The sequence below is a fragment of the Rhea pennata genome, chromosome 3, assembly GCF_028389875.1.
Source record: "Rhea pennata isolate bPtePen1 chromosome 3, bPtePen1.pri, whole genome shotgun sequence".
Taxonomy (NCBI): Eukaryota; Metazoa; Chordata; class Aves; order Rheiformes; family Rheidae; genus Rhea; species Rhea pennata.
The window spans coordinates 89,962,695-89,989,338 of NC_084665.1; the positions used below are offsets into that span (position 1 = coordinate 89,962,695).

The 26,644-nt window shown below is 46.1% G+C and overlaps 1 protein-coding gene across 1 annotated transcript; it reads left to right on the plus strand.

Moving 5' to 3' along the window:
* Positions 1 to 1,771: 1,771 nt before the first annotated feature.
* On the plus strand, positions 1,772 to 6,298 carry LOC134138889 (T-cell activation Rho GTPase-activating protein-like). The gene is given in 13 exon segments (XM_062573084.1): positions 1,772 to 2,040; positions 2,181 to 2,357; positions 3,006 to 3,090; positions 3,193 to 3,240; positions 3,444 to 3,510; positions 3,773 to 3,948; positions 4,141 to 4,302; positions 4,610 to 4,719; positions 4,817 to 5,012; positions 5,216 to 5,318; positions 5,387 to 5,395; positions 5,611 to 6,008; positions 6,011 to 6,298. Coding segments are annotated over 13 exon segments (2,088 nt in total).
* The last annotated feature ends 20,346 nt before the right edge of the window (positions 6,299 to 26,644 follow it).

The window sequence follows — 26,644 nt, forward strand, 5'->3', positions numbered from 1 at the left end:
CTTGCACGCCGGGTAACAGAACCCACATTTTGGGACAACAGTCTCACCACCTGGAAGCCCATGGCCAGGCTGCGTCCCAGAAAGCCAGGAGACTCTCACAACAGTGAAAAAGCAGGCTTTTCACCTTAATGGTACCTTAGAAGAGCCACGACAGCCCTGGAAGGAGACGGGTCCTTGTTCTGCGGATTTTAAACATGCAGGTTCAGGGATGAGACGGAAGTGGCTGGAGTGACTGATACCCCAGAGGGTTGTGCTGTCATTCAGAGGGGCCTCAAGATGCTGGAGAGCTGGTCAGAGAGGAACCTCCTCAATCAAGTTCAACAACGGGAAGTGCCATGTCTTGCCCCTGGGGAACCATACCCCCAGGCACCAGGACAGGCTGGGGGTCGGCGGGCTGGGAAGCAGCTTGGCAGAGAGGAGCCTGTGGGGGAACAACCAGCTGACCATGAGGCAGCAGTGTGCCTTCGTGGCAAAGGCAGCCATGGTTTAGGCAGATGCAAGCTTACACTATTAGAGCAAAAATATGTCTCTACAGTGCTTATTTACACCCTGCAATGTCCTTACCCATTTTGCTCCATATAATACAAATCCCAAAGGATTCAGAACATCAGTGTTGTTCTGACCAGCAACATCCTTTCCCAGTACAATTTGAAGTCATGGTTTCATTTGTCAGTTTTAAGAAATCGCTATAAAATCTGTCCATGTGTCTCCCTATTCTCTGTTCAAAATGGCCACAATATTTGCTGGAAGTTTCTCTGTTTCTGGACCTCAGAAGTGCTATCAGTCAAAACTTTATGCAAGTGATGATACAATTCTGTTGTGGAGGGCCAACATTTCTTTCCAAGCAAGAGTAAATTGTTAACCACATATACCTAGGAAGGACAATATTTTGGAACTGAATGAAAGATTAGCTAAGATTAAGAGCCTCAAGGAAACAGTTGTGAATGCAAAAATAGATCTAGAAATAGAGAATTTTCTTTATACTTTTTTGTTTGTATAAAAGATAAAGCAGAATATCTGGGCTTGAATTACGGTAAGGTGAGGAGATGAAAAATAAGAAAATAGTAAACGTGTGCTGGAGCAAATGAAATGGAAGGCACAGAATTAATAGTAGTTAGTAGTTTACAGTAACTGGATAAGGGACTCATCAGATACTTGCATGATCTGCCTAAATGCAAATGTGATGTTACTGGGCAGCAGTACAGAAGTGGATCCTCTTATTCACAATGGGAGGAACTGCTACAAAATTATAATCAAAGTATCTAAGAGTGTAACAAAAACTGCTAAGGTATATCAGATGAATTTTCTTCCTTATAATGTAAAGCAGAGGCAACCAGCTCAGTTATTGTCATTAGTGAAGGAGATCTCATGTCACAAAATTGAAATTCTCAAAAGTTTGGAAAACCTATTTGTAAAGGATGTGATTGCACAACATGAAGAGAGTTGTCATCCACATCCACATTGCCACCCTATGAGACAAGGGGCACAAGCAGAAGCAAGGGCATGGAAATGGTGCAGCAGTGCAGATGCTAGAGGCCAGGAGACCCCCCCCCCTTATCTGCTGGCCCACACCCCTGGGGCTGACCCACTGATGCATCACAATGTGCCGTGGTGGCATCGCAGTGACCTTGGCCACGACCACCGGCGTGTCCCCATTGCGGCACCGTGCCACCGCAGGGCAGTGTGGGCAGAGGCAGCTCTCAGCCCGGCGATACTGCTCAGCTAAGGCACACGCGTGCAGCCTCGCGCAGCTCTGTCCGGCCCCAGCGCCATGGGGCAGGGGATGTGCTGCGGTGCCTGGGGCGCTCCCGCTCCCGGCACGCAGGCAGGGCCCGGGACCCCCGCCCGTGGGGCTCCTGGCGCCCGCCTCGGGCTCTGGGGCACGGCGGCCTCCCGGTCCCCGGCGCCGCTCGGCGCCTTCGTGTCCTCCAGCAGCCCCGAGCTGCTGCTCCGCCAGCGCGTGCAGGTGACCCGGCACCAGCGCACGCGCCACCGGCACCTCCTGCTGTTCCCGCACGCCATCGCCATCGCCACCTTCAAGTAAGGAGACGCGGCCCAGCGCTCCCGCCTCCCGCCCCACGGCTCTGCCCCGGCAAGCGCAGCTCCCGGAGCGCGAGGACGGCTGCGCCCGCCCCCACCGCGCGCACCCACCGCCCCCTCCCTGCCCTTCCTGCCCGCAGATGCGGCTCCATCCTCCGGCTGAGGCACCGGGTGCTGCTCAGCCAGCTGTGGGTGCTGTGCCGCGACGAGGCGGTGGCGGCGGCCAGCCCAGAGCACGACGAGGAGGTCTTTGGCCTTAAGACCAGCCAGACCCTCATCCTCGTCTGGACCACCGGCCTCTGCGTGGTCACCTTTGGGTGAGTCGCGGGACAGCTCCCAGGGCCTCACGGCTGCCTGTCCTGCCCCACGGGGCCCGGCCCTCTCCCCGGCACTCTCCCCGCACGGGCGAGAGCTCCGTGGGGCCCGTGTGGGTCCAGAGCAGCAGCGGCAGCAGCAGCCTGGGCTGAGGCTGTTTCTGCTCTGTGCTGCAGGTCGCAGGAGGGGAAGCAGCTCTGGCTCGACGCCATCCTCAGGTCGGCCCTGCTGGGGGTTCAAGCTGCCGCTGGGGCCAAGGGGGAGGGCGCGGAGCGCTCCCGAAGGAGCTGCCCGCGGACGTGCCCAAGGAGCGGTGGGGGAAAGGTGCACCCACGGCCACGCGCAGCTCCTGGCGCAGCAGCGGGAGCTGCTCTGCCTCGTGCTTGCAGATGAGCATGAGGCGCCGGGAGCCGCCAGCACAGCTCCTGCCGTGCGGGCATGGGGACCCCGCGCCGCTGCCGCGTGTCCCCATGGCGGGGAGGCCCATGGGCAGCAGGAGCGAGGCCGTTGCAGGGCTCGTGCTGCCAGGCAGCGCTGCTGGAGGCTGCGCAGGCTGCGGGGCCCTTGTCCGCGCTGCTGGGGCTGTCGGGAGGGAGAGCAGCCAGGGCCGGGGCTGACGGAGCTCTTTGCGCGCCCTTCCCTGTGCACAGGCAGAGCCAAGGAGCCCCGGGAGCCAGGGTCACCCGCCTGCCCTCCCTGCGGCTCCTCACCAAGGTGGTCGGCTTCTACGGCCCCGTAAGTGTCCGCACGGCCTCCGCTCCGCCCCGAGAGCCGCTTGGCTTTCCCACCCGACCACACAACGGGTTGCTCACGGAGGCACCTTGCTCTCTCGCCCAGGAGGCGTCGCTGACGGCCAGGACCGTGGAGGCGCTCATTTTGGCAGAGGTGAGCAGCGGCTGCCTTTGCCCGGCCCTCGATGGCTGCAGCCGGGCGGTATCTCAGCACGGTGCAGGCGCCTCTCCCGGGTGTGCAAAGGGAGCCAGGCCCCCGGGCTGGGGCAGAGCGCGGCAATGCCGCCCAGCTGGAGCAGCGCGCTCGCGGCCTTGCTGCTGCGGGGCGGCTCGGTCGGCTGAAGCCCTTTCTTGCAGGCTGCAGCCAAGCAGTGCCCCCGGGCGGACCCTTCAGCCGTCGAAGAGGCACTTTGCTGCTCGGCTGGTGAGTGGGAAAAACAAAGCGGGGCGCTGCCTTCTTCCATCCTGCTTGCAAAGCGGCGCTTCTGCCGGGCTGCCTGACCTGCCACCAGCGGTGACACGCCGGAGCTCACGAGCCCCGCGGGCAGCCGCAGCTGCTCTTGCTCTCTCTCGCCATGCAAAACCTCGGTGCCTGTAAACGTGCTGCAGCACGTGGCGCTGCGCACAGGCGAAAGGCGCCTCAGGCCCATTTGCTGAAGCCGTGTTTGCTTTCCTCTTGCTTGCAGCAGACGGAGCCAAGGGAGGGCGGAAGGTGGCGATCTCATGGCCCCTGGCTTGGAGAGGAACCTCTGCCACCGGGGACTGCCCAGGGCAGCTAGGCTCCGGCCCCCAGCTGTCTCTCTTTGGGCAGCCTCTGGCCCTCATCTGCGGGCCAGGTGATGCCCTGCCCCAGCCAGTCCAGGTAAGCAAGCCTGGGGAGAGGGGTGTCCTGCAGGGATGCCTCCACTGCAGTGCCTGCAGTTCAGCATTCCCGCATGAGGCTGCACAGGAGACAGCGAGGGTACTGCCAGGGGACTCTGCGTGGAGCAAGAACGGCATGGTAAGCCGAGCCAAGCAGAGTGCAGCGACGAATCCAAGGCTGTCTGTTTGACAGGAGCTCCTGGACCTACTCTACGAGAGAGGCCCGGCCACCGAGGGCATTTTCCGGAAGGCGGCCAACGAGAAGGCACGCAGGGAGTTGAGGGAAGAGCTGGACAGAGGCACGCAGGTTGATCTGTCAAGCAAACCCGTGCACCTGCTGGCAGTGGTGCTGAAGGTGAGTTCTGCTGACTTGTAGCTGGGAGAGCCCAGGGCGACTCTGCGTGGGCCCATGCCAGGGCCTCGATCGACCTAGGAGGGACTCCGTGCTAAAACTTGCCCAGAGGCACCACACTCCGAGGCTCAGGCTAAGCACCCTTGGGCATTTTCCTGTACCACGGGATGGTCAGCTCCAGCAGCTGCACCTTTGAGAGCAGCTAGCTCAAAGCTAGCTGCCTCCCAGGGAGTCACCGAAGTCACGGGCGTGCTGCCTCTCTGCTCCCTGCTAGTGCCCAGAGCCTCACATAGGTGCCTTGGCCTTGCAGGACTTCCTGAGGAACATCCCCTGCAAACTCCTCGTGGCCGACCTCTATGACAACTGGCTGCTAGCGCTGGAGAAATCCAGCCTGCAGGAGAAAATTGCAGGCCTGAGAGAGTAAGTTTTGCCACCCGTCCCACCGCTGGGGCTCAAAGCAAGAAGCAGCAGCCCCTGCCGCCTGCACTCCTCCTCCTGTTTGTTTGCGTTCCCGCAGGGTGGCTGGCCTGCTGCCTCCAGCAAACCGCCTCTTGCTCCGGCGCTTGCTCTCTGTGCTCCACCACATCAGTGAAAGTGCAGAGAGCAACCGGATGGATGCCAGCAACCTGGCGATCTGCGTGGGGCCAAACATGCTCAGCCGCGACATGGACACCACGCTCCCACTGGCCGTGCAGAAGGAGAGCAACGACAAGGTCTGTTGAATCCCGCACCCTGCTCCCCTCCCCTGAGCTGGGGCTGAGGCTGCCTTGCTCATAGCGGGCCACGAGGCTCTGAGCTCTGGCTGCGGCTACACAAGGTTGCTGCCGCCGCTGCAGAAACGTCCCTCAGGAGCACAAAAGGCTGCTCACGTCGTTTGCAGCGCCTCGCACTGAACTCCGGGGCTTTCTGTGTGCAGGTGACGCTCTTGGTGGAGCTCCTCATCCACAACTGCGCAGCAGTATTTGGGGATGACGTTGCCTCGACCGAGGAGTCACGGGAGCACACAGGCAGCTCCACAGGTACGAGCACGGAGGGCTGCTTTTGCCGTGCCAGGGCTGCTGCATCACTTTGTGTAACTGGATAGCAGAAGACATCTGTGGAAATGCCGAGAGGTGCAGAGGGTTCAGGAGGGTCTGGCGGGGTTTCCCTAGTGGAAGGCTTTCCAGTACTTCCATGCACAGGAACAAAGGTTTTGCCTTTGCATCCCCTGCCAGGGGGGAGGGGACACGATGCTGCAGGGAAAGTGCCCTGACATCTTCCCATGGCCTCTAAAAGGTGCCTAACAGCTCACTCTCCCCACAAAACACCCAGGTGCTGCTCAGCAGAACAGTGCTGCCTGCAACAGCCCCGAGCCTGCAGCTGAAGGCAGCCCTGTGAACTGCCACCAGGAGCAGCAGCCCAAAGCAGCAAGTGCTTTGGGGAGCAGCACCTATCCCACCTGCCTCTCTGCCCCTCCGCTGACTAATCAGAAGAAGGAGGTCAGCAACATGCCCAGGAGCTTCTCAGAGGCAGACCTGTCCTGCCAGAGCAGCAGCCTGGAAGGCAGGAGATGGGATCCGGAGGCAGCCAAAAGAGAGGAGCCTTTTCCCAGTCAGGAGACAAAGTGCAGCGTGGAGAAGGGGGCTCTGGAAACAACGCCTTGCCATCCTGCAGGCACGCTTGTCAAATGGCACTCCCTTCCCACAATATCCTCCGGCTGCTCCCTGCAAAGCTCCTTTTCTCCTCTGATGGCTCAGTCTTCACCACCTCTTCACTAGTTTCACTCCCGAGCCCCCCCCCCCCAAAAAAAAAAATCTTTCCGATGAACGCCCAGGCTTTTCCCATCAAGCCCAAGGAGGACAGCTGCCCACCCGGCACACACATCAGGAAGCGCTGCAGGGCGTTCTCTTGTGCAAAACACAGCAAAGCGCTCAAAAAAGTCCCACATTCTGGAGACCTGGAAGAGTCTCAGCAGAGGCATCTCCAAGGCATCTGCTCAGGGACAGAGTTTCTGCCCTGAAGGCTTTGGGGGTGGAATGTGCAACCCGCAAGGTTCCCCTTGGAAGAAACTTCCCCGTGAGTTTCCCAGTGACCCCCTGTGGGAGCTTATTGACGGAGAGACTTGTCAGAGTCCTGCCAAGAGGCGACAATCTGCGGCACCCGTTGGAAAGGAGACCGGAAACGGGTGCCAGAATGTCTATGAGCAGAGGTCCCAAACATTCCTGCCCCTTCGGTTCCAAAGCAATTGTGAGCTTGGTGAGGAACCTCGGCGTTGTGGAGACCACCCTTCTCTGGAGTCAGTATTCTAGCCAGAGCTCTGCATGATTTCTGAAGACCAGCTTTGCATGCAACTGTGAACCAAACCCCCTGGCAGTATTAAATGCTTTCCAAGAGGAAAAGTTGCCTGCCTCATCTCTGGCACTCTCCCTCCCTCCCTCCCTCCCTCCACGCGCACGTTTACTCCAGATAGGCTGAGGTGACCAGGGATGTAAGTGGGGATTATGGCAACAAGATGTGCCCTGTGGGAAGGGTGAGCCTCTCTGCTTTGCCTCTACACCCCGGCAAGGCTCCCAAACGAGCGACCCTCCCTTGCAGAACGTGCTCTTAGCTGCATCCCTCGCAAGGGCTGCTAAGGACTGAGCCCGTAAGTCAGGAGAGCAAGTGCAGTTGTGTGTGCGGGTTCCTACTGGAAAGCTACTGAGATGTGGCCGGCCTCGGCCGCTGCGGGTAGCGCAAAAGACACCTCTGGCAAACGGGTGTTTCTCCCTCCAGTAGCGGTTAACGAGTGATGGGTCAAAGAACGGAAACAACTCCTCAGAGAGGGCAGGGCAAACTGGGAGGGGACCTGTGGAGGGCTGCCATCCGGCCTCCCACGCGGTCCGTGAGGAGCTGCCCTGGGATGGCCAGACTAGAGCAGGGTTGCAGGTGCCACCTTGCAGGAGCGCCAAGCGAGCAGGGAAAGGAGGGAGAGGCAAAGCTGGTGCTGCAGCAGTAGCGACCAGAGAAGCTTGGGTGGAGTAAATGGAGGGCTCGTCCTGGCTGGCAGAGCTCAGAGCTGTGCAGATGGTGCTGGAGCAAGCGGCCTCTGGTGTGTGCGCACACTCAGGCGCTGCCTGGGCCGCTGCCAGCCGGGGGCTAGACAAGTGGGTGCAAAAGAACGGGCAAGGAAAAGGTAGAGACGCCAGGGGGAAGCAACCCTGGGAAGAGTTAGCACCTGGCTGAACCAAACAACAGCTGCGATGTGCGTGCCTCCAACCAGCAGGAAAGGGCAAAGGGGAGTCTGATGGTTCATCATTTGGCTGCAGTTGATGTGTGGCCCACCTGGGAGGCAGAAGGGCTAGGTAAGCGGTGGCACATATTGCTGGGGCACCACAGGAGTCAGGAGCTATTTCCAGAGGCTGCAAGCAGGCGATGGCCTGAGGCAAAAGCGCTGCCCAGACAGGCTGTAGGCCCATGCCATTCTTGCCAAGCACTGGGACAGGAGCTGTCCAAAGGACAAGAGTCTGCCCATCTCAGCACAGGTAGGCTAGTGCAGGACACCTGGCAGCGAGATGATACTGGTGCCTTCAAGTGAATGCCTGGAAGCTGGAAACACCTCCTGGCGGGAGGAGAAATAGTTAGCAAGGTGGGGAACATGCCCTGTAACAAGTCTAGCGAGTGCAGCCGCTCTCCACCGGTGGTCTGCTCCTTGCAGACCTCTGCTTTGCCTGCACAGAGAAAGACAATGTGAGCATGGACCCTCTTTGGAGAGGAAGGATGTGCAGACCGGGCGTGCTTCCAAAGGAGTATGATGGGCTTTGCACTTACCTCCTCGCTCTCCAAGGAACGGCAGAGCCAGGAGAGGGGAGGGACTGCTAAAACTGCAGCTCCACAAGGGTGACTCCCTTAATTCCCCTGAGGGGGGATCCCCACTTAGTGTGGGAAGTGGCAAGTGGGCTGGAGAAGGGGCAGGCGCCAGGGGGAAATCCCCCAGCAAAGGGGTACTGCAGCAGTGCCCATCAATGGCCAGATCAGTGCCGCCGGACCGAAGGGAGGGAGCACTTGTTCCTGGCGCTCTACCTTGCACAGCCTCCCACCTCAGCGCTCCCTGCACAGCCTGCGGCTCTGCAATTGCAGCCCTCGGGACGCAGGGCACAGCCCTGGGCACTTCCTCCACGCCCCGAGGGAGACGCCTCTCTTTGCTCAGCTTTCCCCTCAGCCCTCCGCGGCTCCTTTCTCTGCCTCTCACTCTACTGTAGAAACCTGTGGCTTCACAGCTCACACGCAGCTGGCCACCTGTGTCTGGGCTTTACACACCAGCTCTCTAGCACAGCTGCATCGGAGGTGAGCAAGGAACAGTGAGCAAGGTCATTCATGACTCCTGCAGAGCCCGGCACTCCAAGCAAGACATTACGTTATGTGACACCGTGCTCAGACTTCTGCCCTTCTCCATCTTCCATCACATTGTCCATTACTGTTTTACCTGATATTTTTGATGATTTTTTATCCTCATTTTTACTGAAACTATTAGAAAGTTCTTATTTTTCCTATCTCTCAGGAACAATCAGAACTTAAGTGTTACGCATCACCTTACAGAACCAGAAGTGCTGATTGCTCAGGCTCAGGCTAATTGCTCAGTCTTCAAATCACTATTTTTCTTTTTCTTTCATTCTGTTGATTAATGAAGACCTTTTATAATGGAAAAAGTTAATGTTAGCCCAGTATCAAAGTTGTAAAGCTGTAACATGGTTTATTTGGTCCAAGAAAAGGAGACTTCAGAAGCTGTGTGGTCCAAAGATCCAAAGACAGTACGCACTTTCTGGTGAGTTCTCCTAATTTCTGATAGGGTCTGATATTTTTTCCACTGAAAAAGGAAAGCTAAAATCAAGGGGCATTGCCACTCCTAGTGCTGCTTGCCCCTGCCCCATAACCACTCTACCTCACTCCTGGGAGCAGAGAGGTTGTGGTGGGATCAGTAATAAACTGCTAATAATCAAGGAATCTTTTAAACTTACCTTTCCTTAGAAATGAGAGGTGTCTTGTACACAGTCACACTACATCCCCTAGGTGATACGGAGCAGATACTGAAACACAAATACTTGAGTTGCTCGAGGCCTCAAAAGTGGTCAGGCTCTGATAGCCACGTAGAAGTTGGGATCTTTCAACTGAATTTGTGCAATCCTTCACCTGACCCTGTTATTTCTTCTCCAACTTACACTATTTTCTCCTTTAACCAGATGCTGAGACCAGCAGATCCCCGTCACCTACAGCAGGACACCTCTGTGCAAGCTCCTTCTGGAGAGAGCTGAGCTTGCCGAGGCTGCTGTGGTGCTACTGCCTCCCACATCTGTTCTCCCCACACACTGCTTGCACACCCATGCTGCATTTTTACACTCCCTCTTCAGGTTGGTCCAGAGAAAAATCTTTGGGTTTTATAGATGTCTAAAGAAGGAACTAGCACTGGATTTGAGAGGAAGATGATCACTTAACCAAACATACTGAGCGACTTTAGAGCCAGTTCCCCCATTTTGGGCCTTGCTTTCTCTGTTCTCACAAAAATCAGAACTTGGTCTTGAGCAGACTGTTTTGTGTAAGCAGTGGTCATATTTCCCCTTGTCTGGGAGTTCCTCTTTGGGCCAATTTTAGCAAATTGTACCAAAATAAATGCATGATAAAACATTAAAACACATGATAAAACAGTCATTAATCTTTAGCAAAATGAGATCTTTTCCCTGCATAATAGCATATATATCAAGTATCAGTTCAGAATAAAGACCTGAGCACTGGCAGCTCCCTCTGACAACAGGTAGAAGAGCGCTAGGACCAAATTCTGACCAGCCCCTTGGATCACTATCCCTTACTCGCAACAGTAAGTTTCAGCAAGAACTATTGCTCCAGGATAGGTTAGTGGGTTCACCTGGTGAAAAGATAATTTTTGTAGTTTCCTCAGTTGGAATTAAATCTTAAAGAAATAAGGTTTTCTGACAAGGTGAGAAATCACAGGCAACATCAATGATAGGAAGTATCACTTTGGGAACAAAAAAGGAAGAAAACATAGTAAGATCTGAGACCATTTATCAGTTGATAACAAAGCTGTATGAAAACATACTAAGATCTAAGACCATTTATCAGTTGATAACAAAGGGATTGCAAGTCATAGCAAACAGGGACAAATTCTTTTATCTTCTACAAATAAAAAGACAACTATAGAAAAATTATCCACTGAGAAATTTTTGAAGACAGTAAGCCCATACTGAAAAAGTAGTTTCTGAAGTGCTAAATTCCCACACTGGTATACCTTAATGGCATGAATGCTTGATAATGTAATCTTTTCATTTCTCAAGACATGTGTTAGCTACCGAAAAAAAAATGTCTTTTGCCTTTTCTACTGTTGTGACCGTATGATAGAATAAAATTTAGTATATCCTTACTGAATAATTTTTGCTCTCCATACTTAAAGCTTTATATCACAGCATCATTATGTGTAGAAGAAGAACTAAATCTTTATGATAAACTCACACTTCATACCTTGGCATTGTATAGATGCCTTTGTTCAAATGAATTAATATACCAAACTGGGCTCTTCATCTGTAGCATCCCACACTGATATCCTTAGGCATAGGTACACGAATTGTAGAATGTCTGTCCTTGGTCCTCCAGTTTATTTACTTTATCCTACTCATTTTCTCTATCTGAACATAACCTTTTTTCAGGGGTAACAACCCAGCAGCCTTATACCACTTGCCAGTGGATACAGGGACAAAGACTTTTCAGTGTCTTGCTGATTTCTAATTAAGCATTTTTAATTCATTCAATTACTGTGAACCTAATCCTGTTCTCACTATCAAAGACAGAAAAACTCCCATTGGCTTGAGTGGGAATGTGATGAGAGCAGTAAACAAGTCCAATCTGGAAACAGATGTGCCTTCTGGAGAAGCAGAGACCATGGCATAAGGCCTCCCAGAAAACAATCCAAAATGCAAGCCGAACAGCACTTCACGGTGCCTATCTGTTCTCTCTACACAATGTGAGGAGAAGAGTTACCTGCCTGCAGCTGTGCCTACTCTTCATGCTGAAATGACTTCATTCACACGGCATTCTTTACAGGCCGCACAACAACAACAAAATGTCATGCCTTTGAGATATGTAAATTAAATTACTTGGTTTTGCACACAGAATTTCAGTCATTAGAGGGAGAGATAATGATTTGCAATATGCTTTTGAGAAGAAACACACAACAATAATCTTACTTACTTTACACTTTAATTTCCTAATGTGCACATGCACATGGAAGACTTGTCTGTGCAAATGTCAGTTATCAAAGAAATGTCAGACTATGGTTAATTTAATACCACTACCTCTTAGGCTCAAGTACACAGCCAAAGTTCAAGAACTACCAAGGTTGCTTCTTTTAATCAAAATTTTAAGAGAAATCATTGATGTGCACCAGTTAGATTCTTGCTGTAATGTGAATTAAATATACTCAGACATATGAGGCAATAGGAAAAATGAGTTGTTAGGAACTTTTTACTAAATGATTATTTTCTTTCCAAAAGAAAAGAGTTTACTTGCAACCAGATGGACCTGAATCAGTTTGTCCGACGGACCTGAAATATTCCATTGCAGGTCAGTGTAACGTTAAATTACATTTCTGCTCTGTGGTAGTCTCATGGGAGCTGCACTTTTGGAGCTCTGCTTCTCAAATAGCTGTAACTTTCATGGCAAATATAGCCTTTCTCTGACTGAGCAGCACAATATCTCCTAGGAGCCACAAACTGTAGTTACAAGGTATTATCCTTTGTCCCATGTGGAGTTTAAAGTAAATGCTGTGATACAGGAACTCCCTTGGGAATAGGAAATTTATTTTTTCTCTGCTATAAGGAAAAGTGTAAATAACATCTTTTGTCTCCACTCCATCCCTTGAAAAAGAGACCTCTCTGCCCATGCAAGGCTCACCACAGGCCACCTGCAACGCCGTGCTACTGCTCCCTCTCTGCAGCCTGGGGTCAAGTGCTTGGTGCTAGGATGGTTTTAACAAAGGCAACAGCGACTGTTTTAAGTCGTGGCTGGGCGAGGTGTCATTCTCCCTGCCTTATCCATAGTGCAGGGATTAGAGCAATCACCCAGCAAACCCAGGCTCGGGTCATCCCGCTGCTTCAGGGGCCTCCAGCTTGCACAGCTCATCTCTCTGACAAATCGGTTGCTGCTATTTTGAAGTTAGGTGACATTTTGAAGCCAGGTGGCATTTTTCTAGGCAGCATTTGGACCCTTTTGTAGGTCTAGCGTTTGAATTTCCTCACACATACCGAAACTGCAAATTGCATCGCCCTCCCCAGGATCTATTCTCATGCCAACTGCCCTGTTACTCAGGATGAAGTAAGAATAAATCATTTTTCTGTATTGTGAAGGCCAGTCACAATATTGTGCTGAGAGCAGCAGAAAATGCCCTTCAGAATAACAACACAAAATTGTATTAATGGCATCTAAAATGTTCTGCAGAAGCCTTCCCTGGTTCCCTCTTCTGTGACTGCTGCAACCCTCTGTCCAGCACTGTAGCAGAAAGATCATAGAAACTAAGCTATTCCTTCAAAAAGACATAAAATCTCAGTCTTGTTTAAATTCAGAATCAGGCATTTAACTTTCTTTGATTTGACTTGTGCCTTTTCCTTACAACTGGTTGTTCATGTACTAAAATGACCATTTATACTACCTGATCAACAGAGTGTCCCTGCTCACAGGCACTACTGGGGGACAAGGGATGGACTGACATGAAAGAACTCTGCTCCAGCCAGCCATCTAGCCCCAACAGCCTGCCCATCTAGCTGATGTCCTAAATAAATGGCGTTTTTCCTTGCCATGAAGAGTAAAGAAAAAAATATAGTCTCAGGAGCAGAGAGCTTCATCAGGAGCTACCACTAATTGGTATTTTAGACTAGTATTCTCAGCAGAAGAGTGTATGTGATACTCATACAAGGTGAGGTCATTTTTAATTATGAAGATATAAAACCTGAGGTAACCTCAATGGATCTGATGGAGTATCTCTGGATACTTAATTATTTACAGGATAATACATGTTTAATAGGAGAAAGCAGAGACCTTTGCTCTGGGTTTGCACATCCCTTCCCTGGCATGATCCTAGCAATGCTCTGGTGCTCTATGACCAGTCAGACCAAAATGACAAAAACAGCCCATAGGATAAAAACTCATGTCTTCTAAGAAACATATGAGAAAAAGAACGCACTGTTCATTGACTTTGGTCTCTTCCTTAAAACCATATTCGAGAATGCAGAGTCTGGAAAATTGCCTAAGGTAAAAGAAATCTGCGTCACTCAACAGCTGATGAACTTGTTGTTCAGAGACATGGGGACAAAATCTGCTCGGACTCACACTGTGGAGTAAGTCAGATGGAGCCAGACCCACTGATGGCAGGGCTGAGCTTGGGCAGCTGGGCAAAGATAAGCTATAGAAAAGGTGGCAGAGGCTGTTTTATTTCACATTCTACTCTAAGTGCCATGATAAGAAACATAACATTAGTAGCTAGACAAGTGCATTTTCTCTGGGACCCTCAGGATTTAAGTCCCTGTCTCCTGGACATCTGCTGCCTGCTGGGTGAATGCAGGTCACTGCTCATAGGCCACCTTCCTCTGTTGATGTCTTGTGAGCAAATTAGCTGAGGTGGCCAACACAAGATAGCTCACAGCACTACATCCCATCTCCAAACTTCTCCATCAACAGCACGTGCTCACCCTGAGGTTAGCTTAGGGCCAATTTTGGGGGGCAGGCTGTAGTCCAAAGGTCCCCCAGTGAGGTCTATGCTTACTTCTCATCTGTAAGAGTCACTAGTGGTGGTCCCATTCTTGCTGTTGAGGCTCATCTGCCTTGTGGCTGTTTAAGACATTTGCAAATTATAAGCCAATCTTTGAATTAAAAATGAAATTTAAATTAAATAAAAAAGATACTGAATCCTGATTCTGTCTTCTTTCATCCCAATGTGCAGCACGCTGATACACAAGCACACAAAGATAGCTCATTTGGTAACATAAAATCAGTGGAAAACTAACTTGACAAACCTCTGGAGGGAGAATTCTTCATATACACTAATTAATAATGAATATTAATGGAATAATAATCCAAAAACATGTAGGAAATGGACTTCATCCAAATTATTCTGTAATTCGTGCACATGTTCAATTTTATGTAGAAGTAGCCCTGCCTGACTCACTGAAATTATTCCTAGGCCTTGGGTTAAAAATATGCACATTAGAATAAAAAGTCCTACCCCGACATAATAACTAGCTGTTTATACCACTTTATCAATGAAAACAGGCTAGATGCAAAGCTTTTTTGGTTTTCTGTTTTAGTTTGTTTGCTTTGTCTGATCCTGTAATGAAAATATTCACAATTTTTTCATTTTAATAACTCAACAATTAGCCCCAATTCAGTATATTTAGAACTCTATCAGATTGGAGAATCACTTCCTTTAACTACTGTAGGAGGAAAAACCACATGTTTCAGCCCACATTTCTCCCGCAGTTAATAATTAAAGCTTTTTTGTACAGGCAAGGAAATTTCTAAGTCAAAGGAAAAACAATATTATAAGGTTAATGGGATGAATGAAGTAGAGATCTTCCTCCTCCATGGGCCCCAAAACAAGGGGAAATGCTGGCTTTTTGTGACAGTTTCCCAGTGAGCCCTCCAACGAGAGGTGAAGCATAAAGAAATGGCTCAGTTTTCTCCTTGCAAGTCCATTAACAGATTACAGATGTCTGGGAGAGCAGTATTCCCTCGCCCCTTCGCATGCTGGTGAGTTAGGAAAGCCATGACCCTGGAGAGCAACCTTCTCCCAGCTCTGTCTTCATTGTGCAAAGAGGGTTTTCCTAACTCAGCTTGAACAGCTAAAGACGAGATCCTAATGGAGACAAGGTAACCTGTAACCTTTTCTTTAAGTGGATTTAAATCTTTGGGCAGGAGTGGGAAGAGGATAAGACTTGGTGACCACTCTGCAAGGTTAATGTCGATTCATTGTCTTGGATAGCAAATCGGAGAAGTCAGAGAAAGTTATTTTTCCCTTTAGAGGAATCCCTTATTCTTTTTTTAAAGAGCAAATGGTTGACTTAGATGAAGATTTCTGTAAAAAATATCTCAAATTTCATAGGAACTTAACCAAAAACAGAGTATTTGCAATGAGTAACATTTGAAAGAAAAACAAAATCTTCATAAAACCTTCTGAATGTTTCCATTTTGCAGAATTTCACAAGGGAACACTTATTTGCACATTTCCCATGATTTTTTTTTAATCTGTAATTCTTTCTAGCTTGTTGCAAACTCATTTTAATGTTTTGTTTACTGAAATTCTTCTCTAGAAATGTAGTTCAGCAGCATGGTTGCACTAAATAGTTTGGCTGAAATTTTAGCAAGAAAGATATAAGAAAAAAATGAACATGAAGAAAGTAACAAAGTATTTTAACTTTTGTAAATAAACCACTTTGGAAAATTACTGCTTTTATAACAGCAGTATCAGGAGATTTTTATGTCTATTTGCAATCAAATATGAAATGCATTTGAAACAGAATTAACCAAATCACATGCGGCTGAAAAGCAGTAATAAGAGGGCTACATGAAATTAAGCAACTAAAACTGATTTTTATTATAAGATTCAGCTAAAATAATTGTATTTTTATTATTTATGCAGTCCAAGAAGTCAGGAAGGAATTTCACACTAATTGTAGTATTTTCTACCTTTTTTCTTTCCCACAAAGAAAACTGTCTGTTTTTTTAAACACTGACAGCAGTAGCAAGATTGTCATCAAATCAGTCAAGATATGAAGAAATCATGTTCCAGCCCTCTGTGTTTAGGTATGCATAAACACATCCAAAGGAGATGTGTTGAATCCAGACAAACTGAGCCAGACATATTAGCAACCACTTTGCTAAATTTAATTGAAATCATAGCATTTTATTTGTTACCAAAAAATGAGGCCTCTCGAAAGGTAGCTCTTGCTACACCAGAGCTGCGGTCAACCCTGATATCTTTCACAGGCTGCTATGAACATCCCCGATGTCCAGCATACAAAGCAGAAAAGGTGGAGAATATCTAAGAAAGGGATATTTGGGAGGAAAGCTAGTTCTTTTTGCTAAAAAACCCAAATCCATATTCCAGTCTCACTCAGGTTGGAGGGTAAGAATTACTGCAGAGCAGGCCCAGGGAGGCCCTTTCAGTCTTATGACTCAGGGAATCAGACAAGGGTGTTAACATATCTTCACCTATATCATAAAAGAAGTGGAGTTGCAGCAAACATGAGTGATGAAAATAAAAGCACCAGGCATATAAAACAGCAGCCGTACTGAGTCGAACTGGACATCCATGCAGCCTGGTGTGCAGCACTGTGCATATAAACACAGGATTGTTTTTCTTCTCTGTGCAGCTTTATATTGAATCTCCTGTGTGTTTTATTGCTCAGCCACTTGGCTCGACAAGGTCTTGCTGTAATGTGTAAGGGCTCTCTGTATTTTTTGTGGTTAATGTACCTCTGAAGCTGAGCTCTGAATTGCTCCTCTTCCAGCTTCAAAGAGAAATTTGCACTGAATAAGCCAAGTTATGCTCTGATAAATGCTTTAAGCCAGCAAAGTCTGGCACTGTTGCTGATACACGTCTTGCCCTCCATATCTCTCTTAAAATCCCTTATCTGCAGGCCTAGTATGGAGGCTGGCTTATTAACATTTGAGCAGAAGGATGCTACATATTGTTATGCCTATGCAAAGAATCTTGCCCCAGAATTGAACTCCGATTGATTTTGGGAGAAACGATGCTACTTGTATCTCATATTGGCTTGTGACTGCCACAATTACATTTTTGCAGTAGAAAGCAGTATCTGGTCATGTGATTCATGCAGTAGGAGACCACAGAGACCTTTATCAGCTCTGGTTTTATTTAATTTCTATATTAAAATGAATAAAAGCCACACAAATGCAATCTGCAGCTAATAGTGATTAGCAGTTGTTTTCTCCTGGAAGGCGACCACAGCGCTCATGCAAGTAGATCTGTGGTGCCCTGCTCATGTCCTTCCTTGCAAGCTCCAACCCCACTCAGGGCAGGAAGCCATGCAATTGCATGGTGTGGTGCTGTGCTTGCACCAGTAAACTTCAGCTGCCCAGAGCAACATCATTATAGCATTTTTGCTGGGGGTATCTGCATGTAGGAGTGGGGGAGGGATGCAGTCTATTCAAATAAGGTACAGGTCTCCTGAAATAAGGGATTATGTTCCCTGGAGTGCTTATATTTAACAGATGGATAGATGCTTTCCTGGCTCCCAGCAGCAGTACTGTCTGCCTGGAATTTGCTGCTTTGGGAGATCTCTTTAAGTAAGCAGAGCTATTTCCTAGGAACAAGACCAAACTGTCAGGACCAAGAGTAGGAAAAAGAAGGGTGTATGCATGCCTTTGAGCATGCATTTAAGGCAAACTTCCTCCTCAGATTCTGCATTTAATTTGGTCCTGTGTTGAGAAGTCTGTCTGCCTGCCCACCAGGAATGCTACGTTAGATGTGTCATGCAACGTTGTTCAATTGGTACCTCTTTGCTTTAGTATATATCCTGTTCTCTCTTAATTTAGTCAAGTCTTCTTGTTTTCCTTCTCAGAAAGTATTAGCTCTGTGTGCACTTGCCTTTTAAAGACAGAGATCTGGTAGTCTTTTATAAATATATGTTTATTTACTTGTTTGAATGATTTTAAAATTGCAGAGGTTTTCCCACTAAGATTAATTATTTGGTCAGTGGAAGTAGGTTCTTGGTATTCAGGCAGAACATAAAGGAAGAAATGTTGTGAGAATACGTTCCTCAAATGAAATCACATGGCATAATTGCGGTTCAACTTCTTTTTCCCCTCCGAGTAACCAGCTAATGTTCTAATTTTGCTCCAGTATGAGGTTTGCCATTGGTTTTACCAGACACAGCATCAAGGCCAGGTGGGCTGTAACATTTCAGTCATTTTTTGAATGATAGGTCAAAGTTTTTTGAAGTTTGTTTTCACTTTTTGTGGGTTTTTAGGAATTACCAACCACAGTTTTTGTCTCACCTTAAAGCTTTCTGCAGTCCCGAATGGCACCTTCCACCTCCCTTGTCCCATGCATAGGTCCAGGAAAGGAGCAGCAGGAATATCTGGCCAGAGGAAATTCTGGCAGACTCAATAAACCCAGCAGTGTTAAGGCAGGTTAGGAATCATGGGGGGGGGGGGGGGGGGGGGTTGGAGCTAGCCAGGGCTATTTTAACCCTGATCCAATTTTTTATTAATGAGAGGGGCTGGCTGCTAAGTGACTTTTAAAGTTTGGGCCATAGGTGTGTAACAATACTTCCACCATCATCTAGAAGGTGGTGGTGGTGTTTCATATTTAACATCCATTAGGGCTAAATTCCCAAGCTATATACATCACTGCTACTCTTCTATCTGCTTTAAGCTGTGTAAGAACATGTAACATTAAAACCCGACCTTGGGGTGAAAAAAATGGAATCTTTCAGCAAAAAATACTGTAGTGTATCTGCACAAAATTACCCGTGGTCTCTTGCTAACCGGGTGTCTGTTTTAAATAGCAGAGTTACATTTATTCGTTAAGGCTTTCCATGTTTTCCCAACAGTGCACACATTCTGAAACTGAGCATCTTGGGGTATATTTAGTCTGAAAGATTTTTCATCTCACAATTAAATGAATCTCATCTGCAGTCACTCTAATACAAACAACTTTTTTTATTTTTCCTGATACAAAGTCAGTAGAATCTCCTTTTCTTTCATCTTATACCCTATGTTAACAAAAGATTACTTTCCAGAAACTTTTATGGTTGAAAAAGAAAAGAACAGATTAAACAGATTAAACCTCACATGAATGTTATGACTCACGGAAATGAGTAAAGGTGTATCTATATAGACTGTCATTTCAGGCCTCAAGTTACTAAAGTTATGGCTAATTTTTACTAAATCTGCATTTATGACCACAGTCTTTGTTGGGTTATAATAGTAAAAAATCAAGTAGGAAAGTTTATCTTGCCAGTACTGCATCATGATGCTCACGAATCTCCTGTGCCCTTCTTCTAAGAAACTGCTTAATGTCCGAAACTAAAAGTCCTCCACTGGTAAGGATTGTTTTTTTGCATAACTAATAACAAAATATAATACACTATAGACACCTTCTTATGGTAATAAGGATAAAGAAGCCACGGACAATGAATCAGTGCTTTAAAAGCAGACTGACTTAGAAGCTTGTTTTCTTTTTTCAGCTGGCTCTTCCTCTTTCACATTTTGTAACAATTCTCCTAACTCTGTTGTGGTACTGTAGAATCACAGACCATCAATGAACTTACCACCAAGATGTTTAAAATATCTTACAAGACAAAATATCTTACAAGGTATTTTAAACCCTTAATCCAGTTCTTTCTGCCAAACAACATCAAATGATAACCAGACTGCCCTATTTAACTGCAAATACATTGAAAAGAAATACTGGAAATGGGGATATACATAATGGAAAAAGTTACAGATTCCAAGTGCTCCAACTGTAAATATTTTTTTAGTATGCAAATATGGCAGTCTTTCAATTGCATTCTCTTAAGAGATCCCTTCTGAACATACTAAACTCAGAAAATACACATTTATTAGAAAAGGAGATGTGTGTTTTTGTATGTTTTATAAAAAACATACTCATCTACATTCCTTTTGTAGTCAACAGAAAGAAACAGGTACAGTTCCATCTAAAAGTAGATGTCAACAACAGGTCAGATCAGGCACTAAAAATGCCTGCACTGCTCCAATGGCTCTAAAGGAAGCTGAAGAGACCAGCTCAAATGCAGACCATCTGTACTGCAGATATCTGAAGCAAGATTTGGTTCAAGACTGTGCTACCTGAATTTAGGTGCTGGCATGTGCCATGAGGCAGTTTCCAGCACATGCTGATGGAAATGTAGTCAGTGTGGTTAATGGATCCTAGAGAGTAATTCAGCCTACCAGCCGTGAAAGGCTTGATTCATTCGCTCACGCATACCTCTCTAGAGCCATATCCGAAACCCTCACGTGTCCTGCCTGCCCCTCGCTAGCACTGCAGAAGGCACGGCATTTGCACTGGCCCAGTGCCATATCTCCCAGCCTTACTCATCATTTACCCAAAGGCAACTCAAATAAGGCTGCTTAACTGCAGTCTTAAAATGTCTGCTTTGGGGTGAGATGAAGGCTCTAGGCTCCAGTGACCCTACGGACTATAGCAAGAGCATAACCACCAGCAAGCCTGTACACACCAGCAAGTAGAGGCTAAAGTTCAGTGTCTGCACCTTGAACTAAATTCCACCCCCAAAGACAGATAAGATGAATTCAGTCCCCACAAAGCAGTTTTGTTTGTTTTGTGACCTCATTAGGTAATAATGTAGTGTTAAAAATGTTCCTTCCATCTTTTCCTTAGCTTATAGTACATATTCTATCCTAATGGCATTTCTTAAAACATATCAAGTGCATTTATATGCGTTTCTCTGCATCTGGAGTACTACAGAAGTAGATTATAGTTATTCCAAGTCCCTATTCTAGCCATTTCCAGCATATGAAGGGCAGGGGGTAGGACCACAGACACAGGTGTATATTCCTATATATAGGACTACTTGGACATGACACTGATATAGTCTGTAGCAAGCAATTCAGACAGATACCTCATCACAGTCATGTCTTCCAACTTCTACCTTTAAGTATGAAGCATCTTGTTTGCATCAGTCTTCAGTTCCCCCTGGAGTTCATCCACATTGAAGATCAGAGTCTAAGATAAATGGACAAATTTTTCCCACTAGAGCTCTCTCCCTCCCTCTCTGTCTCTCTCTCTCTCTCCCCCACCTTTGCCTATAGACATAGTCTAGATACTAGACAGGACTAGATGTTTCACTTCTAGGTGAGGAGAACGCCATAGTAGCTATCTTTCATTGTGGTAGTTCAAAAGAGCCAGCATGGGGACTTAAGCAGTGCAGATGTCTGACTGCACTATCACTGCAGATGTTTAGACTTAGAAGACGTGCTTGATTCAAGATGGACAGTGATTTCCTATATTACTAGCATGTAATGCTGCCCAGTTCTGGTATCAGTAGTGCACAGCAAAACAAATTATAAATACTCTTCTCACATCTCATATAAAGTCAGCAAGAATTTGCCCATTAATGCTCAGTGAAAGAATCTCACTTTTATATTTATAAAATTGCAGGACAGTGAGGTGAACTGACAGAATTTTGTATTAAACACATAAGCTTAAGTCTGCCAAAGAAAGCTTGAACTTTACACTTGAGAATAACTGCCTTTGGAGCACCGAAGTTCTACATTTGAGGATGTCTGAAAGACAAATTTGCAGTTCTAATTAAGGTTGCTGAAAGTCAGAGTAGTACTAAATAATAACAATATTAGCAGAAAGATGTTTGGCTCCAGATGGTTTTAAAAGCAGTTGGCAAATTAATGGAGAATGCAAAGATTACTCTTGATGCAAAATCAAACCATGGTGTACGTCTGTAACTTTGAAGTAGTAGTAAAAATGGAAGGATATCAAAACGTCAAAGCAACTGTTTGAGAAAAGCAAGACCCATTACTGTACCAAAGCTCACTACTTATTGAAGTTCTAATTCAAAAACATTTCTGAAATTGCACAACACTTTTTAAAATTACCAAGTGTAGAATATTTTCAGTGTAATAAAATTAGAAAAAGTGGATACAATTTTTTTCACCAGGACTATGCAATAGTTGTCTTTAACACTTTGCAAATTTAAATACAAATACTAGTGTCTTTCAAGTAGTGTGTAGGACTTTGCTTTAGCAGCGGCAATCCTGCATTACTATGTGATAAAAACTAATATTAAAATAGCAGAAACCTGTAAACTACGGAATTAAATTTTCAAATTCTGAAATGGATATATCCTGAAAAAATCCATAAATTCAACCTGAAAATTTCAAAATTTCAGAATGAAGTCCATATTTAAAAGGTCAAGCTTTCCTGACAAAAAGAAACTAGAGTCTTTGACCAGCCTAGAATGAATAATTACAATTGGGAAAGCAATTTCTTCTTTTTGTATACTTTTTTTTACTAGGTCACAATCTCTAGTTAATCAAATATCTTACAGAAACAAATTTATACCAACGGCCAAGTAAGTTTTTCCTTTGACTGTTAGAGTTCATTATCAGCAAGAGTAATGGCTGCTTCAGTTGCGTAGCTGTTTCTGTTCTCTCATTGGGCAATGGCAGTCTTAAACAGAAGACAAACAGATGAGATACAGAAGTTCGATGAGCAACAAAAAACACTAATTCATTCTCAAATAAGCAATATCTCAGTTCACAGCTTACCAAAATAATGATGTTTTCTAACATTTTCACCATGACCAAACTGCCTGTCAGTCACTTGTAAGATTAATGTACAAATTACAATTGATCAAGCTTTACAACTATGTTAGATAATATTAATGATCCGGCCAGTCAGTGTTTGATGAATGAGGACTCTCTATTCTGGAAGAGGGACAAATGCAGGGAAATGTAAAGGACAGGTACAACACTTCAGAGCTCAGTTTTGTCCTTTCTCCTTCCTACAGCCAAAGCAACCCAACTCAGCCCAGACCTTTCCAACCCTATGGTGGCAAAATTCAGTTCAGGCAAAATTCAGGCAAATCAACAACAGCATGGAGAAAAGGAACAGTAATAACTTAGTCATTATTTTTCCTAATACAGAACAAAGGCATCCAGTGAATTGATCTAGCAGCTGGCTTCAACAAAAGAAGTACTTCTTTTATACAATGCGTGATTAGAGCATTGTCATAGTTGCAAAGGTGAGAAATATAAATTGGTTCATGAAGAAAAAGTTTTGAAATGTTATTACACACAAAGATGTGTGATTCATTAGCTCATGAGGTCCCCAGTCTTCACAACACTGAAAGAAAATCCCAGGGAAATTGTAAGTACGTATTTGCCTCAATCTGATACCTTTCCTTGAGGATTCACTGCTGGCCACTACTGGAGAGACAGTACAAGGCACAATGACCCAATTTAGCACTTGTTATGTTCTGAAGCTGACGCTCATGTCATTGAGTAAGAGAATAAGCAACTCCCTCATGATTATTAAGAATCACCTTTTTCTTTTTTCTGTTGGGCAACTCTATTCTCAAGACTGCTCAACTCCATTTCCAATCAGTGCCAGCTGTGCAATTAGGCTCAGCACTCTCCCTTGTTTTACAGCAGTATAAAGCTTTCATTGGGTTCTACCATTGTAAAGAATTAGATTCACAGATTTCCTTCTCTGAAGAACAGTAAAGTTTATAGATTAGAGAAACAGTGCAGCTCTTCTAACATTTAAATTACCGGGAAATGCTCTGCTACTCTGAGTGAAGTGGTGAAATTACAATTAACAAATACTGGAACCACTATGTCCGTGATTGCATGAGGCTGCATGAGCCCCAGTGTACCCACAGGAACCGCAGCCTGCTGGGTGAGCGTCGAGTGCTTGCAGTCGTGTGAATACCTGAAATGCTGGATAAACATCAATTGCTTTTTAATGGAGGGCTGAGGCCAAACTCATAAAGAGCTAATGGAAAGAACCGCAATTCCAAATTCCCTGTTCCCTTGTATTAGAAGGTCTATGAGTGTAAAGAGTCCTGAAAAAGGTTTTCACACTGTGGGTGGAGAAAACAGACAGGACAAAGACTGACAGGGTGAGGAGAATCGCTAGATCCTATTGATCTCCTGTAGAGAGGAGCATACCATCTAAGCACTCTGGCTGGATAAAGCAGAGACAGCTGGGACTGACAAGAGAAGGGAGAAGGATACAAATGAAAGAGAAACATCCATTGTGGGGGATTATCTAACTCCTTTGGGTGCTCATACCTGGGGGCGAGGCAGGGGGAAATGAGCACATCAATAATCTATAATTGAAAGATGGTCTACCTGGTCTTCTCCAGTACTCTTCAATGACACTGGAAATAGAGCCGTATTTGATGCAGAAGCACTGGAACCAGTTCTACGGAAGCTTGTCCAAGCAGTCACCTCTCCACATTACTCTATAAGCCAGGAAACTTGCCTAAAATAATCTAAATATAAGGACCAGAAACCTGCCACATTTAGATTATTTTAGGCCTATAGAGAGAATGTGGGACCATGCTTACCCCAAGTAGACAGCCATCCCCCCTGCAGCTGGAGGATCCAGCCCAAGGAGCCATGGCGACTGCGAACAGTCAGCCAGGGCTTTCTGTCAACATCAGAAATAGCCACTGGAAACACATGGTAGCCAGCCCCAGTCCCAGACCTCCCATGGCACTCATGCCAAGTTACTCTTGGAAGCTCTTTGGCCTATCCATAACTAAAGGAAAAAAGTTAAAAAGCATTTGTGCTACATTGAGTCAGTCTCATGCAGAATCTGGAAGGCCAAATGTGTTCTCTTCCCCCTCATTTGGTTCAAATCATCCATAAACAAGAAAAGCATGTTCAGATGAGGCTAGTGAAGAGGATAGTAGGAGGCCCACTCATCCTTGATCAGACAAAAGGATATTAAATAGTCCTTTCCATTTGCTAGAGATGAGATATTTTATTGATTTCTGGACCTAAGTTTAATTTCACTAATTCAGCCCCATGAAGAATTCCTTTACCTCAACAGATGTGATGAGCTCTCATCCCAGACACAAGAAAGAAGCAGCCTGTTGATGATACAAGTTTGAAGTCAAGTTATTTGTCTTCAAATCCCAGATCAAAAGACAAATTGTGAGGGTAACTGGTTGTCTAAGATGAATCAGGAACTACTTTGGTGAAGTGCATGGTTGCTGAGGCAGTCAAAAAATGCTGAGTTGCCTCGGAAGAGTCATCCATGTGAGGGCTGAAGTTGCTAAAAATCGTCAGTCTCTGCATTTTATAAGCTGTCAGAGGAGCCGGTAAGTAATCACACTGAGCGACTCAGTTATGTTACCAGGTGCACTGTTCCCTAAGACTGTTCTTCCCTTAATATGATCCTCAGACACACACACTAAATGGAAAAGCTCTGTGATGCACAGTTTTTGAAGCAAACACTACAGAGCTTTCTCTGTAAGGTGAGTGCAGCTGGACCAAGTCATCCAGTGAACAAGGTTTTTTCTGCAGAGAAACTCCCCAAGCATGACAGGACCAATTCTGTAAACTTGTAGTTCTTTTCTTCTAACCACACTGTAGTGAGTCTAAGAATTTTCTGCAGAAAAATCCTCATTTTCCCTTCTTTTACCTCTATACATATGAATTGGATTTTCTACTTGTTACTGGAACAAAATACCCATGCAAACATTTTCTAAACAGGGACTGTAGTGCAGGAACCACATCAGCCAGGCTTTCTTCACAATGCTGCATTTGACTACCTGCAACTTTCCTCCTTCAATTTTAAGACTTTTAGATATACAGCCGATTTTTGATCAGTCAGGGGTTTGCTTCTTTAGTCCACATGACTTATAAAAAGACAAATCCATCTTTAATTATCAAGACAAATATATTCACAATATTTTTATGAAGCTTAACTCAAAGCAGTTTTCCTTGCTGAAATTATAACATGAAAAAAATGAGCCTCTGCTAGAAATGTTGATATAACTCTAACTACAGGACTGTTTATAAGTGTTACTATAAGGAACTGATTACATACTTTCAGAGAAGCAGCTGGCCCACTTACCTGCTTATACCTCACTTCATGTAGGGATTTCAAAGATGCAAAACCTGGACGAGGTTTGTGCGTGGTGAAGCAAATCCACAAGCTGTGGCCTGTCTCATTTCACTTTTCTGCACACAAGTATGCTGACACAGTATGTGGGAACGCTCTTGCTGGAGGCTCCGTTTATTTCAAGTGACAGGAATGTTAAGAGATAGCTTAGTCTAGAAACACAAGACGTAATTTTCACTTTAATATTAACTAATTATAACTGTTTGTTTGTGTTTAAAGGAGAGCCTATTTAGATAGCGTATATAATTAGTTTCATTTTCAGCTGCACTCATTGATTTCACTGGGAAAATCTCTTCCGGAAGTAGTCTACATGCAGGTGCTCAAAATATATTTAACTATGTAACTTCAGATATCTTCTTTTTAAACACTGGCATATGCCAATCAGCTCTAGCATGGGGAGTTCTCTTAAGAAAAGTTTTTGATTCCAAAATGTTGTTTCTGTTCTAAAGCAAAGAAAGATTTTGATAACCTAAGTTTGCTACCTTCAGGCCACTGCTATGTTCGAGGCAGCCCAGCGCCTCAGGAGGCAGCTACTGCTGCCCACATTTTAGCAATAGTGAGGCAGATCTCAGGGGTGAGGCAACCTACCAAGTCACACAGTGAAATCGCAGCCAGACTGTGCCTCCATCTACACTGTCTCAGATACGGTCAGAAGAAAGATTTGTCGGAAAACTC